This window comes from Prionailurus bengalensis, chromosome B1, assembly GCF_016509475.1.
Source record: "Prionailurus bengalensis isolate Pbe53 chromosome B1, Fcat_Pben_1.1_paternal_pri, whole genome shotgun sequence".
Lineage (NCBI taxonomy): Eukaryota > Metazoa > Chordata > Mammalia > Carnivora > Felidae > Prionailurus > Prionailurus bengalensis.
Window position 1 is genome coordinate 192692207 of NC_057344.1, and position 15907 is coordinate 192708113.

At 36.9% G+C, this 15907-nt stretch overlaps 2 protein-coding genes across 5 annotated transcripts in view; one reads left to right on the forward strand and one right to left on the reverse strand.

The window, feature by feature from the left end:
- Positions 1–4606, forward strand: part of LCORL (ligand dependent nuclear receptor corepressor like) — a 166200-nt gene extending 161594 nt beyond the window's left edge. For 2 of the 3 annotated variants that reach the window (XM_043572875.1, XM_043572877.1), the window contains one exon: positions 4305–4606. In XM_043572875.1, the coding sequence (XP_043428810.1) occupies positions 4305–4318 (14 nt within the window). In that variant the 3' untranslated portion in view covers positions 4319–4606. The remainder of the gene's footprint in view (positions 1–4304) is intronic. The other variant, XM_043572878.1, reaches the window with a different exon arrangement.
- A 1015-nt stretch (positions 4607–5621) lies between these two features.
- The window catches only part of NCAPG (non-SMC condensin I complex subunit G), a 46273-nt gene continuing 35987 nt past the window's right edge, over positions 5622–15907 (reverse strand). For both annotated transcript variants that reach the window (XM_043572881.1, XM_043572880.1), the window contains 7 exons: positions 14404–14585; positions 13962–14136; positions 11092–11253; positions 10491–10629; positions 9784–9870; positions 8030–8099; positions 5622–7091 (listed from right to left, as the gene is read on the reverse strand). In XM_043572881.1, the coding sequence (XP_043428816.1) occupies positions 6968–7091; positions 8030–8099; positions 9784–9870; positions 10491–10629; positions 11092–11253; positions 13962–14136; positions 14404–14585 (939 nt within the window). In that variant the 3' untranslated portion in view covers positions 5622–6967. The remainder of the gene's footprint in view (positions 7092–8029; positions 8100–9783; positions 9871–10490; positions 10630–11091; positions 11254–13961; positions 14137–14403; positions 14586–15907) is intronic.

The window sequence follows — 15907 nt, forward strand, 5'->3', positions numbered from 1 at the left end:
AGCTAGATATATGTTAAAAATTCTTTTTGTTAGAATTATCAGTAATCATTAATTTAAATGTTTATTTTGAGAGAAAGGGAGAAAGCGCAAGCACGAACTGGGGGAGGGGCTGAGAAGGAGAATCCTAAGCGGGCTCTGCACCCAGTGCAGAGCCCAACATGAGGCTCATCTCACAAACTGCAATCATGACCTGAGCTGAAATCAAGAGTCAGATGCTCAACTGACTGAGCCACCCAGGTGCCCCAGTAATCATTAATTTAAATCACACATTATGACTGTTTGGATTTCCATGACCCACCAGAGATTTTCATCTTTTATACTTCCCAAATGCACGTATTCTTATAAACCTCCATTCAGATGCTGGAGAGAGGCTCTATCTAGGGTGGATGAAATTACCCAAGTATTGAAAATAGGCTTAGATGTCTAGATGATCATTTCAGGTGCCCCTTCTTTGTCCTCATTCCCTCCTCACCTACCATCTGTCTAGATTGCTAGTTTGATAGAAGCCTTACTTAGGGTGAGTATATCTCTTCCAGTTTTGTCCCCCATTCACCAAAATACAGTGTTAAACTAAACCTTTGCATTTGTCTATAGCTCCATGTGATTTTTAAATCCTGTTAAATGGTATTCATTAGATCATCAGAAATGTAAAGGTAAGTAGGAAGATGTCGTTTAATTTTTTTTTTTAACATGAGGAAAAGGAGACTGAATGAAGCTGTTACTTGTCCAACATCATAAGGCTGATTATTAATATTCCCAGAATTGGAACCCAGGTCTTTATGTTCCTTTTCCCAGTTCTTTACTTGCAAGAGTACCGCTGAATACACTACACCATTGCTAAGCTTTCAATAGAATCCTGGATGTGGATATATAAAGCCACTTGATACGATGATTTAAATGCTGCTGCTTCGAATTTTGAACCATATATGTAAGACAGAGAAGCCATGAAATAAGACTGATAAATCTGATGATCTAAAATTTAGAATGGATTCATGACAAAACCACCATAAGCAGATATAAACAACTAATGAACAAGGCAGGATGGGGAGGGAAGTGGGAGTGTAAATCACATGGAACAAAACACTGATCTTAACTAAATATCAAAATAGATCATCTCAATGGGCAAAGAACACAGAGAAGGAAAAACAAGTGGCTTCTAAATATGAAAATAAGCCAAACCTTCCTCAGAAGTGCAAATTAAACAACGGCATACCATTTTTAACCTAGTTTTTTTTTTTACAAAGATCCATAACTTTTATTATACATTATTGATAAGAAAATGAGGGAAGAAAGACATTTTCATACATTGTTGGTCAGAGTGTAAATGGCATGTTGTCTACAAAGGATAATTTGGTAATCTCTATCCAAAATCTTTTTTTTTAATTTTTTTTTTCAACGTTTATTTATTTTTGGGACAGAGAGAGACAGAGCATGAACGGGGGAGGGGCAGAATCAGAAACAGGCTCCAGGCTCTGAGCCATCAGCCCAGAGCCCGACGCGGGGCTCGAACTCACGGACCGCGAGATCGTGACCTGGCTGAAGTCGGACGCTTAACCGACTGCGCCACCCAGGCGCCCCTCTATCCAAAATCTTTAAAGCACCTTTGACTCAGTTTATCCTACTCCTAGACATCAACCCCATAGATACAGTTGAATACATAGACATACAAGAATATTCGATTTTCCTGTTCAAAACCTAAAGAAAAAAAGCTTAAAAAGTACATCAAGAAAATTTGAGGGGCACCTGGCTGGCTCAATCAGTAGAGCATGTGACTCGACCTCGGGGTCATGAGTTCAAGCCCCACATTGGGTGTAGAGATTATTTTAAAAAAGAAAAAGTTGAGGAACATGTATTAATCTTTCACTTGGTACAAATGTATATGATTGTCCCATAACCTCCTGACATTAAACCTAACAAGTCCAATTTTTTATCTTACAAATATAAAGGAATATTTGTTAAAAAATTCCTCTAGGTTCCAAATTCTCTGAAAGCATGCACTGTGTCCACCTCCCCATCTTTGTACCTCACAAGTGCTTTCTAGTGGATACTCAATGCAGAATAATTTGGTATAGAAGATAGAATTGAAAAGTGCTTTGGTTATAACTGAAGATGCAGGTTCTTATATTAGTCTGAATGCATCTGGTTAGAACACTCCAAAAAAGAGCAGTTTGTTTTTCTATTTTCCTATACCTTAGTTTCCCCATTTTAAAAATGAGTTATCTAGAAAGGTCCCTTCTAGCTCTTATTATTCTAATGCCTGTTTCTGGCCCTTGAAGATAGCTATGTTCTTCTACTCAGTACTCTGTAGATAGGTAGTGTCTAAAGTTTGCACACCACTTTTCTTTTGTTTAATGTGTATTTACTTTTGAGAGAGAGCGTGAGCAGAGGGCGGGGCAGAGAGAGAGGGAGACACAGAATCCGAAGCAGGCTCCAGGCTCAGAGCTGTCAGCACGGAGCCTGACGCGGGCTGAAACTCACAACCTGAGATCATGACCTGAGCCGAAGTTGGTCGCTTAACCGACTGAGCCACCCAGGCGCCCCTGCACTCCACTTTTTTTTTTTTTTCTTCACACCACCTAGTTTTAAGTGGGTATTTATGAATTATGTCAGTCTATCTATTGGTACTAACGTATAGTGCTTGAACTGGTATTTTCTTCCCATGATGTGTATACTTTTGTGTACTCCTGGAGTTCGTGTACCCAAATTTCGAGTATACTCTCTAGAAAAGTAAATTAATGTTGAAAGTATTAAAAAGAACAATAATGTAGTTATTAAAGTATTATTCTGATGAATAGCAAAGCGCAAAAATTGTTTTTGTCACCATGATTTGTTGCTTTGTGCCATCATTTTCTTCTTCTGGCATTGATACTTGATATACTTATCTACCAAGCTGTCTTAATATAATTGTATTTTTATAGCTTGCCCTAGAGTTTCTCGGAGGCATACATACACATACTACAAATATGAAGACTGGCAGTCCTTGTAAGATGGAAAAACATTACTGCTTTATCTGAGCTTTGCTGCCTTGAAAAACAAAAATATCTTGAGGTCCATGAGGCTATCAGTCTAATAGTAACCAGTGCAAATGTTTTCAAAAACCAGTCAGTATTTCTGCTATGAATGAGAGTATTGTTTTTTTGGATCTCTTTGTCATATATCAGGCCATGATTTAAGTACATTCTTATTTATTCACCTCTATGTTCTTTCGGTTTTTTTAAAGTGATTTTCTATATGATGAGTAACCTTTTCGGCTACTTGTAGTTTGTCATTCTGTTTCATACCTATAAACTTGAAACTATGTTATTTGGTGGAACTGGGAGTCCATTTGCCTGAAGAGAGCTCAGTGGCAACATGACAGCTGTTAAAATATAACAGGTTAAATCTCTGGCTTACTGAACGGCAAATGAGTAGGTTGTTGAGGTTGCAAGGAGAAATCAGGAAAAAGTCACTGAAGTCTGGCAGTGGCTGCCACTTAAAACAAGTCACTTAAATACTGCACAGCAGTTTCCTCTTTACTAATAGGAAGAATCATGGACCTGTGGTTGGGAGAAAGCTTGGGAATGATGTAGTCCAACTAATAGCTAATGTATAACAAGCTATGAAATAGTTTATAAACATGAGGATCTACATCTGAAAACGTGAATGGGCTATCAATACTATTTTTAAGATGTGGGTTTACATGTCCATTATATGTGGACTAGCTACCCTTTGGACTCTCAAGTTTCTATGTTTCTAAAGATTCTCTTTAGAGAGCCAGTAGACAAGAATAAGGGAAAGAGGACTATACCAATTTGGTGACTGTAACTTGAGGTGTATCTGTACTTGAGTCTGAGACTCACTTTTATCATTTATCATGAGAAGTATACCAACATTGCTTGGTTTGCTATGAAATTTATGAGATAATCCATGCGAGTGTCTCTAGAACACAGTAGGCTTTCAAAGGTTAATTCCTTCTTGTCTCAAAGTGGCTCTGATCCTGGTAAGTTAAAGGACAAATGAAAAGGGCTGAATCCTACCAAGTTCAGTATGTGAAATGTCCAGAGTATGCTGATGGAATCCATATATGCAGTGGTTTTTGTCCAGTGCTATCTGGGTGACCTTTTAAATACCTGGCTAACATAGGTAAAGTATTCAATTCAGTAAGGAGGCCAGAGGTAAGGAACACAACAAAACTCTGTACTTTCAGAATAAAATGCCCTAATTCTAATGTGTAGAGGTCCAAACAATAAGATGAATTTCTTTTACAGGGTTGATAATTTATTTGAAATTAAAGAACTAAAATGCTTTACACTTTTTTTTTCCAGCATGCTACAAATGAAAACTGATGAGAAACTGAATTTGTCCGATGGGAATACAGCAAGTTGCCCTTTGAGCCCCATTAAGATGTGCCTTAATCGTCCCATTGAATGGAATCTGAATTTGACAGCAGCATCTCTAGCGAGCTGTACAGTTCATAACCAAAATCTCAAAAGTGAAGAGAAATAGATTACAGTTCTTCTTGCACTATCCTCATTTTGTACATCAGTATTCCTTCTGCATTTATCAATTGATCTTGAAATATTTCTAGTCCTGTGATGTCTTTATATTAAATCATTAGCATTAATCATTTTGATTATATTCTTTGTATGTTTTTTTACGTTTTACACCGGACCATTGTGGAATTTTGCAGTACAGATGGATTTTGATGTTTCTCTTTTTAATGGTATTTTGTGAATTTTTTATGCCCTAAGTTTAAATACATAATTGTTCCCGGTTTTATTTCTGTGCACAAAATTTTAATATATAACGCATTATGTGATTTAGAAGGCTAGTATTGTAAAGAGTTGTGATGATGACCTGACCCAGGATATAATAGGTGGATACCAACTACCTCGAAGCAAACTGGTAAAAGGCAAAGGTATCTCTTAGAAGTATATTATCTCCTTCAGAGTTATATATGTATAGAAAAGTTGATCATAGTTTATCATCAAGTAGCATGTTTCCATTCATAGGAGAATTTGAGCTGATCAGTTCTTTCTCTTGTACTTTTAAACCTATAAAATCTGTGGGCTGTAAGATGAATGGCACAATTGCATGTTTACTCGTTAGCAAAGCTGTGCCTCTTACAGACAAGAATACTATTTGGTGTAAGTTACCAGTTTTGAATGAAAAATGGTAAATGGATTTACATCTACTGATTTTACTGTATTTTAGCCATTGAAGTGTAAAATGTCTTTTAAAATCAGGATAATATTCCTTACCTTTAACTATAATTGTGCAAAAGCATAGCTTCAGCAGTGGCTTATGTGATTGTGTCTAAAACTTGAATAGTAAGAATCCTAAAGGTTTGGTGCTTACATTTATTTTTCCCCATGCCAGAGGAAAGCAGCTTTGGTATGGTGGTCCGTGTAAGTATGTAAGAACATGGCTCCTTCCCTTTGGATAGCCCGGCTGTAGGGTAAATGGGATTTAGTTTATGGTGTTTCTAAAGACTTTTCCTTATAGCACATTCTGTGTACACTTTATGTCCTCATTTCTCCCTTTACCCCACCCACAAAAATTATTTTTAAAGTGACAGGGATTTAACAAAAGAAGACTTACATAAGGAATTTGAAGCACAGAAAGACACAGAGCCAACAGAATGAAAAACAATCATCTATTTTTTATTGTTTTATATCACCACCATATCTGCCTTTTCCTTTTGCTTAATAAGCATTCTTACTTTGTAACTTTCAGACTCCTTTTATATTTCTGAGTTTTATAAAGCACATATATGTATGTAATATAGCAATTTGGTTCTAAAAAGCACAACGATCTTAATTTAGCTCTTACAACATCACCTTAAAAAAAATGGCCTCTAGTGAATAAACCTTAAAAAGCACAATCATTATTGATACAGATCCAATGTTTGTTAGGACATTTCTGTTCTGGATAATAAAGAGAAAAGGTAATTACCAGAGAACGTGCATTTTGCTGGGTGTTGCAGCAGGAAACAGGGCTCAGTTCACACGCTAGAAGTTCCCCAAGTCAGGCAAGTGCCAGTTTGAGAAGAAAAGTGAAATGGACAGTGACAGAACAAGTGCTCATAAACTAGTATGTAAAGGATTTCCTGTCACACTTTTCTCGCTAGCATTCTATTATCCACAATATTATTTTGTTATGCCAAAAACACAGAAAGCAACTCCAGCATTAATATATGTAAGGTGGGGGGGGGGGGGGCACCCAGTTGGCTCAGTCGGTAGAGCAGGTGACTCTTGATTTTAGGGTCATGAGTTCAAGCCCCACACTGGGTACAGGGATTACTTATATATACATATACATATATGTGAACATCTCCCTAACCCAAGAAACACCATCACAACCATAAGCAAATGAAGGCTCTCAGATACAAATATTTTAAGAAGAGAAATTACCCATTCAGGTAGCATTACCAAAATATTTTTAGTGTAAGAATCACAAAACAAAATTATCAAAATAACTTTGACTTAGATGCTGGGTACTTTAAGTTCATTGTATTGTTCCTCCCTTAAGGTAAGCTCCTTTCTAGCCAGTTTGTGGTACTTCATTTGCCCTTGAGATGTCCCTTTTTAATGTGTTCTGAAGTGTTTTCATTGATGTTGCATGGGCCCCACCTAAATCAAAGCTTCCTAAATGCAAGCTACTAGCTAGTTACACTGAAAAGCTGTCCATAATGCCATACTAAACATGAGAGTTCATAAGCATCCCCTGGAAACCTACTGAAGCAGCAGGTTCCTAGGCCCACCTTAGATCCTGATTAAATCCACGTGACTGATGCACGTGTCCGTGGAGCACACTGACAGGCGCTGTCCTGATGCTTCAGTACAGGCAAAGTAATGAATCGCACAGCACAAATTGCTACATGAGGCATTTTCTAATTTTGATACAAGAGTAACTGTATTAGAGCAGAGAACTGAACATAATTTTAAAGGACATGGTCAAAAGGACTTCACCTCCATCATCTCTTCTCCTAACTTGTATCTTCATTGAGAAACTGTGCAAGGTTAACTTTACTTTTTTCTAGTGCTGCTGTTTTGGCTCGTCTTGGTAATCTCCTCCTCATTTCTGATTCTGGCTCTGGAACTTCAGGGTCACTAAATAGATGTTGAAAATACACCAATTTAAATACAAGCTTTAAACCCTCAAGTTTATTTATCAATAAAACTCTTTGCTTCTGTCATTTTATCAGTGTGTAATTGATATCCTGATTTCACTAGGTTTAAAACTAAAGCCAAAAAGACTAACTGGCTATCCTGCCAAGTAAATCATGGGAAACCTAGGTAATTCCTTTTTATATCTATATAGAACCTTGTGTTACAAAGAAAAAAACAAATTTTGTAATGAAGCGTGTGATTAAACAGGAACAACTGCCCAAAAGAATTCTGGAGGACAACACAAAGTGAAAAAAAAATTTAAGTTCTCTGAATTCAGGCAATAAATTCTTAAAACACTCTGGAAATAGCAAGTTTCCTGAAAACATTTTAAATTTAGTCAAAATTTAACCTAAAGTTCTATACTAACAGTATACACATTACAGTTTTACCAATGAATAGATGAATTCAAGAGAACTTTCAGCTTTCAACAGTGGCTTAATTTGCAGAATCTAAAAGTAAACACTATACCACAAATATATGCAATTTACAATGATAGAATAATCCTGCTATGTCAAGAACCCAAATCTAAATCCTAAGAGTTTGCTAATTCAGTATCAGAGGAGTCATACATCCAATCACATAATCAGAAGTATACATGGAGATATAAATTGAAAGGATGTATTAAAGATGACCACCTAGGACTAGGAGCCATCCCAGTAGAAAAAGCACACAGCCATGGGAGGTCAAATGCCCTTGATAATGGAATTTGAGATTTGAGATATGTATCTCCAAGATCTCGCTATTTACAGTTTCCACTGAGTATTGTGTTACACACTGAGCTTTTCACAGTGGAAGGAAACTACATTTTTTTTCTTTTTCTAGACAAAAAAGAAAAAAAAAAAAAAGGCCTCTACTTTTTCTAGATGTGTGTGGCATACCTTTCAGAGTCAACCTGAGCAGTATGGTGTCTCCTGTTCATCCTAGCTGAAGCTGTCGCTTTTCTCTGTCCTTAAAGAAAATATATAATTCATTATTAAAATTTATTACCATTTCTGGGCTACTCAAATCCTTTCTTTTCCCTCTACAACACATTTCCTCCTAGATTCCAGCTATTTATTCATTTTTTTTTTGGTAAGCTTGGATAATAGGCAAGGGAAAATATGGAAATCAAATTATAAGGAGGCAAATTTTAAATATATTTGAGAGAAAGAAGAATGTGAAAAATAAGCTATATAAACAGAAGTACTTCTATTACGGCTATAGCCTAAGACATATGGAGAAACATGAATATTAAGATTAGAAAAGTAGGGTAAGCCCAGAAAGGCTTAAGCCCATAACAGGTCCGAAAGAAAGAGAATTTAGTGGCTTGTAAAATATTCAGACGTATACATGGCCAATTCAAATACATGTTCTGAAACATTTTTCAGTGTAAAAACTAGACCTTTTAACAATATGCTGAAGATTGCAAAAATTCCACTTGCTAGAAATTTATAAGTTTAAGAAGACAAAGCTTATTAGCCTGTGATGCTCCTCAATTATGATAAGAATCTGATCACTCAGTATGAATATTTGGTTGAAATTTATACACCCTACTTATTCCTGTTTTTCTCCAAAACCTTACATATTTGCTTATAATACAGCTAGCCCCGAGAAAACATCCAACAATATGGGACTACTTTGGAACAACACCCAACAATAAGCATTTAAATAACTCATTGGCTACAAAAATATTATGGCCAGATTCCATTTAGAAAAAAAATTAAATCTGCATAGGAAAGGGTCTCAAAATAGTTTTTTTTTTTTTTTTTTAAGAATTCAAATAATGGTTGGTTCATGGGTGGGATTATTAGTGTTCTTTATATTAGTTTGCTGCATGTATTTTCTGATTCTTCTGTAATAAGCATGAACTGCTTTTGTAATAATAATAAAATAATAAAAAGATCTTGAATTTCAGATTTTTTCCAAGTGATCCCTTGATAGTCAACATTTACTTTATTCCAACAAAGCCCCTATTGTTGGATATTCCTTGGGAAATAAATTATGTTGAGAAATTATGAAATAAAATGGGAAAAAGGAAAACAGAAGCCCTATAGGGAAAAAAGGAGAAAACTACTTAACATATAAGGATAGAATACAAACAACTGCTAACATAAAATCATCAATGATCATTTGATAAAAAAAATTTTAATTTAACCCAAATAGTCCTTTACAATATGATACACTGCATCTTATCTCTTTCAGTCAAAAGCACTTGGAGCAACACTGATATAATCTTTCAGACATGGAGCAAAACCTAATATCCACTGAAAGAACTGAAAATAAGGATATCCGAGACATTTAAAAATCTTTATCAGGGGCGCCTGGGTGGCGCAGTCGGTTAAGCGTCCGACTTCAGCCAGGTCGCGATCTCGCGGTCCATGAGTTCGAGCCCCGCATCAGGCTCTGGGCTGATGGCTTGGAGCCTGGAGCCTGTTTCCGATTCTGTGTCTCCCTCTCTCTCTGCCCCCCCCCCCCCCCCCGTTCATGCTCTGTCTCTCTCTGTCCCAAAAAATAAATAAACGTTGAAAAAAAAAAAATCAAAAAAAAAAAAAAAAAGAATTTAAAAATCTTTATCAATAAGGAAACTTGCAAAATGAGTATTTCATTGGAAAACAAAATTGCAAAGTTTTATTATACTCAATCCATACACTACCTCTGTTAGTCTTCTGCTGAGTGGATTTTGATGCTCCAGTTGCTTTTACATCCCTGAGAGGGGTTCTATATGCTTCTTTACAATTTTCTAGTAAAGGAAATAATACAACAATGTAAATCTTAAAAAGCTTCATTAATTACTTTAAATGGTCTTTGCAAGTCAATTTTTCATAAAACAGAAATGACAACCAGTTCAATTAACAGCTACTGAAAAGTATCATAAACCAGTTTCAAAAAAAATGTGAATACTGTAAAGTAAGCAAACAAAACCCCTAAGATAGTACGCAGGCATGTGGTGAAAAATGTACACATTAAAAAAACGAGGGGCGCCTGGGTGGCGCAGTCGGTTAAGCGTCCGACTTCAGCCAGGTCACGATCTCGCGGTCCGTGAGTTCGAGCCCCGCGTCGGGCTCTGGGCTGATGGCTCGGAGCCTGGAGCCTGCTTCCGATTCTGTGTCTCCCTCTCTTTCTGCCCCTCCCCCGTTCATGCTCTGTCTCTCTCTGTCCCAAAAATAAATTAAAAAAACGTTGAAAAAAAAAAAAAAAACGAAGTAGAATAAACACTTATCAGTAATTTGTTTTCCAGGGGAATTAGAAAATTTTTTCTTTCATTTCTGAAATCGAACCACATGCTAGAGGAGAAAAAAAATGTGCTTCAGTAAAGATGAAAAGGAGAGAATATAAATACACAGGTTAGTATGTTATTACCATCTTCAATTTGAAAACCAGTCATATTCATGTTGGCATCCTGTGCTGCTACCACTTGGTCACCATACTCTTTATTTCCTTTTTCTAACTGAATCTTGATTTTCTCCAGAGCTCTCAGACATGTCCTATCTTTTACTTCCTATAATAGAAAATATTATTAACACTTTTTTTAATACAGCATTTCCTAATCTTTCAAAAAGCTACATACTGTTATTAAGTAGTTTAAAAACATGTTAGGGACGCCTGGGTGGCTCAGTCAGTTAAGTGTCCGACTTTGGCTCAGGTCATGATCTCACAGTTCATGGGTTCGAGTCCCATGGCACGCTCCTTGCAGACAGCTTGGAGCCTGGGGCCTGCTTCAGATTCTGTGTCTCCCTCTCTCTCTGCCCCTCCCCCAGCTCACACTCCCTCCCTCTCCTTCTCTCTCTCAAAAATAAATAACCATTAAAAAATTTTTTTTTAATTCTATTAAATTTATGAAGGAAACATTTACTTCAAATGAGCAGACACAGTTTGCCAATGTATGTATAATACAAGCACATAAAGTCTACTTTGATAAAAAAAATTTATGCACGTTAAGAGTAATTAGAAACTACTTTACCTCCAGCATCTCATTCAACAGAAACAAAAGATCTTGAGCAACATTGCTACTGAGTTCTAAAGAACTCAAGGCTTTCGTATAGACCCGAATTTCTGGTGAACATGGACATGTTAAGATCTCATTGCAAATTTTTGTAGCCAAATTGTCATGAACTGTTAAGGCCTAGAAGATCAAGAGAAAAAGCTTTGTAAATGCAAAATGGTATCATTACAATATAGTTCCCTACACATCTAACAAGCATTTCCAACTAATTATCTTGCCATAATCCCAAATGCAAAATTTCTAAAACCAAATTTAACATATTCCTTGCAAACTGAACTGCCCCCTCGCCCCTTTTTCTAGAAGATGCTGTGGTACAGGATCGAGATCTGCCCCCTTCACAACTAAAGCATTCATCCTCCAGCTACTATGAGTTCTGGAGGCTAAAAGTTCCCACGTGCAGAACTGATCCAGGCTGAAGACAGTGGGGCCCTGCCACGTTCTTAGTTCACATTCAGTGGCTGGAAGATGTACCAGTACAACAGCTCAGCCTTGTCTCAATTCTGGACAACTCAAAGGACTATCACAGTTCTAGAACTACCTATGGGATGAGTTGGGACTTTAAGACTTCATGACAGTTCAACTTCTTTCTCTCCCCCAACCTACTTCCCTCACTTTCACATTAAAAGATGTCAACACCTTCTTCGAGGTCTTCTGTAACCCATACTGGGTTATCTGGGACTCCATCTTCCTTGCCTCTCCAAGCTCTTTCTTCATGCTTTTATACCCATAATCTTCTTCCATCTCAGCTTCTATTCTTTCTACTTTCTATTGCTACTATTATTCTTTTTCTGTAAGCTTTTATCTCTTAATTATATAGATTTCCAACTACTCTCTTTGATAATATTCTATTCTTCTCACCAATTCACCGTATATAACAATACTGACCACCAACTTCATCTTTCTATTAGGTAACTTTCATCCCATTAAGCCTTTTAATAATATACCCTACGTTGTTATGGCAAATACAGCCAACTCCAAATTCCCTACCTTAATGTTCTGCCTTCAACAGGGCCATTCTGGTCCTTAAGCAGAATGATTCTTCCATAGTTCTCCTGTAGGACTTGCACAACCAGCTTCATTTAATCACTTCTACCAAAAGTCTTTTTCTCTCTACCCAAACCACTCCCCAAATCCCAACAAGACTTCACTGAATTTTACTAGTAATGCTGTACTCATCACTCCTAAAACATGAACCCTGCCTTCTAAAGTTGTAAAGGACTTAGAGCTCTATCACCCACCCTGATTATATTTTGCCTTAACATTCATTGTAATCTTCTTTCCAATCACTTGTAACATAATGACTTGAAAGCGGTATGCAAACACTAAATATCAATTAAAATAAAAAAGCAATACTTTCAACTTAATTAGTTGGCATCTGAAATCATTAATAACACATTAATTTTCAACATGATGACAAGTTTGATTAAATGACTTATTAAAGGAGTAGGGACACCTGTGTGGTTCAGTCAGTTAAGCATCTGACTCTTGGTTTCAGCTCAGGTCATGATCTCACAGTTTGTGAGATGGAGCCCCACATTGGGCTCTGCACTGATGGCATCGAGCCTGCTTGGGATTCTCTCCCCCCTCTCCCTCCCTCTCCCTCTCCCTCCCCCTCCCCCTCCCTCTCTCTCTCTCTCTCTCTCTCTCCCCCCCTCCTCTGCTCACACTCTGTCTCAAAATAAGTAAAACAAAAAATTTTTAAATAATATTAAAGGATTAAAAACCCAGCTTAAGTTTAAACTATGGGAGTGTTTGCAGTTCAATTATCTTCTCTGAATTAAAAACAAAAATAAGGGAGCCTGCATGGCTCAGTTGAGCATCTGACTCTTGATTTCAGCTAGGGTCATGATTCCAGGGTCATGGCATCATGGCCCACATCAGGCTTGGGATTCTCTCTCCTTCTGCCCCTCTCCCCCATTCATACTCTCTCTAAAAAAAAAAAAATGAAAATGAAAATAAAAATTTAAATAAGCTTGAGGTGACCTTCATTCTTTGAATTCTTCCTTGTCTCAGAAACAGCAGATAAGATAATGTCTGAAGACTTGATCTGAGTTCTAGATAAACAGGACATTTTCAGAATGTTTAAAAGCCAGCACTATAGTAGTCAGGAGGGGGTAGTGAGATGAAATTTTGGCAAATTCTTTTCAGGAGCAAAATATTAGCACTTATTACTTCTATCTTTATAGGATTATTACTATTCCCGAGAGGTCTTTTTTTCTTCAGTTTTTTTTATAAGTTTATTTATTCATTTTGAGAGAGACAGAGAGAATGAATGGGGGAGGGCGAAAAGAGAGGGAGAGAATCCCAAGCAGGCTCCTCACTGTCAGTGTGGAGCCTGATGTAGAGCTCAAACTCATGAAACAGGAGATCATGACCTGAGCTGAAACCAAGAGTTGGACGCTTAACCCACTGAACCACCCAGGGCACCCCAGCAAAAGGTCTTTTTCTTCCTTTGTGTTATGTGCCACCATACAGACCAGAAATCTCTAGAGGCGCCTGGGCGGCTCAGCTGGTTAAGCATATGCCTTCGGCTCGAGTCATGATCTCATGGTTCGTGGGTTCAAGACCCACATCAGGTTCTGTGCTGAGAGCTCAGAGCCTGGAGCCTGCTTCAGATTCTGTGTTTCCTTCTTTGCCCCTTCCCTGCTCATTCTCTGCCTCTAAAAAATAAATAAACGCTAAAAAATAAAAAAATAAATAGAAAAAAGAAATCTCAAGATCAAAATGTGGCTTCTATTTCAAAGAACATAAAAGATTATTTTACCAAAACAACAGTGACCTGCATGACAGTTATCATCCTTACCATCCATAGGCCAACTTTCACCCACCTGATAATCTTGTGAATTTTTGGCCTGAGGATTTAATCCACTTGGTCTTGTCAAATCTACAAGTAACTCAGCAACATTAGTGATATCTATTTCAGCTAAGGGAGAAGATGCAGGGGCACTGGCCAGTGTTTGCAAAGTTGGAAGAAAGGCTTCTTCAAAACATTCCTGATTAGTCCTATTGAAAAATAATTCGGAAGTATGTTGGCAAAGAAAAGGCATGTGATCCTCAAAAAAAAAAAAAAATGTATAAAATTCACCCCATTAAGATACAGTATATTTTCACCTAGGAAACAAATAATTGAGGTAAATAAAATCTAAGTAAGTTATCCTCATTTTCATCACTAACCACTGAAGAAAAACAAAATTATATTACAGATATGACTCATGGGGAGCCTGAATTTAACTTCAAGTCAGATTCTGATTTATCCGTTTAACTAAATACCTGCTCGCATAAGCAAACATGGGGAAGAACACGCCCAGGCAATGTCGAAGTCGAACATCCTCTTCAGTCACAGGATTGTACCATAACAAGATAAGGCGAGAAAGAATCCTGCTGCTGACCAAAAGCCCTGAGAACATCAGCTTGGCTAATCCTTCTGCAGCTCCTGTTCTGAGTTCAGACACCTAATAAAAATGACTTTTATTAAAAGAAATATTTTTATTTGTATCTCCTTTTTAAGCCTTACATAATAATGTAGCCTGTCCTACAATATTTTTCTATGAATTATCAAAAAATCACTCATACTATGTATTTGTTAAAGACACAGAAAAAGATTTTGTATCTTCCTTTTAGGTCAAGGCTATGCGACAAATTATTAGTCTAGCTAAGAAAACCTCAATTCCCTTAAAATTCTTTAGAAGAACCAAAAGGTCTTTTAAACACTGTGAAACCAAAAGTCAAAACGTTATGTATTACACGCTTATCATGATGTAGGATCTAGAAAACACTCAGTAATGATCCCTGCCATCAGAGGAAGGTGGCCTGTAAACGGAAGCGCACAGGTAGGAGTGGCACAGTGTCGGAATGAAGGGGAAATGTGAACAGAAGGTGTACTGGTAGAAAAAGAAATTTCTAGAAAGAGTAACCAAAACACTCTTAAGACAAGGAAATGGAAAAGATATAGAGATATTCAAATGGAGGTACAGGCATAAAAGAGGGATAACAAAAAATACTAATTATTGAGACTGAATGAAAGTCAAGCCTTTGACACTTCTCAGAGGCATGATCCTGTGCATATGAACTTTGCACTCCACTTTTTTCATATAAAAAGAGGATAATAAAATTACAGTTACAAGGACAAAGAAATACTACAAATAAAACTCTTCATAAGTACTAGCCACATAGTAAATCCTCAACAAATATCAGTTATTATTTATTATCACTGATGAACAGTAAGGTCTGCTAAGTGAGCACATTACAGAGATCTTAAAACTCAGGTGAAAAAACTCAACCGCCCTGAGGAAGGATATGGAACCACTGAAGGTTTTTGAAATGATGGGGAAATAAGATTTAAATGAGGTTTCAGGAAAATCATCTTTAGATTATAATCTACGAATGTAAAACAAATCTAAACTAGGGAGAAGTAAAAAGAAAAAAAATGGAACGAGCAAATATAAGAACTATTTCAAAAAAACTCAAAAGTAAGATTTACAGGTCAGTAAGATTAATAAGTGCTAAGGCACTAGCATGTGCTTTCCACACACTAACTCATTTAGGGCTCACAACCTGAAAGGGCAGAGACTTTGTTCCACACAGCACCATACTCTCCAGAACATACAGTCACGAGCACATTACTAACCCTCAAGTATTTGTTGACTTATTTAAAGAACCATCCACTGAATAAATATCATTATCCCCACTTTACAGATGAGGAAAAAGACCAGAGACCATAAACACCTTATTGAAGATTTACACATATGCAACCAGAACACAAATCTACAAGTCT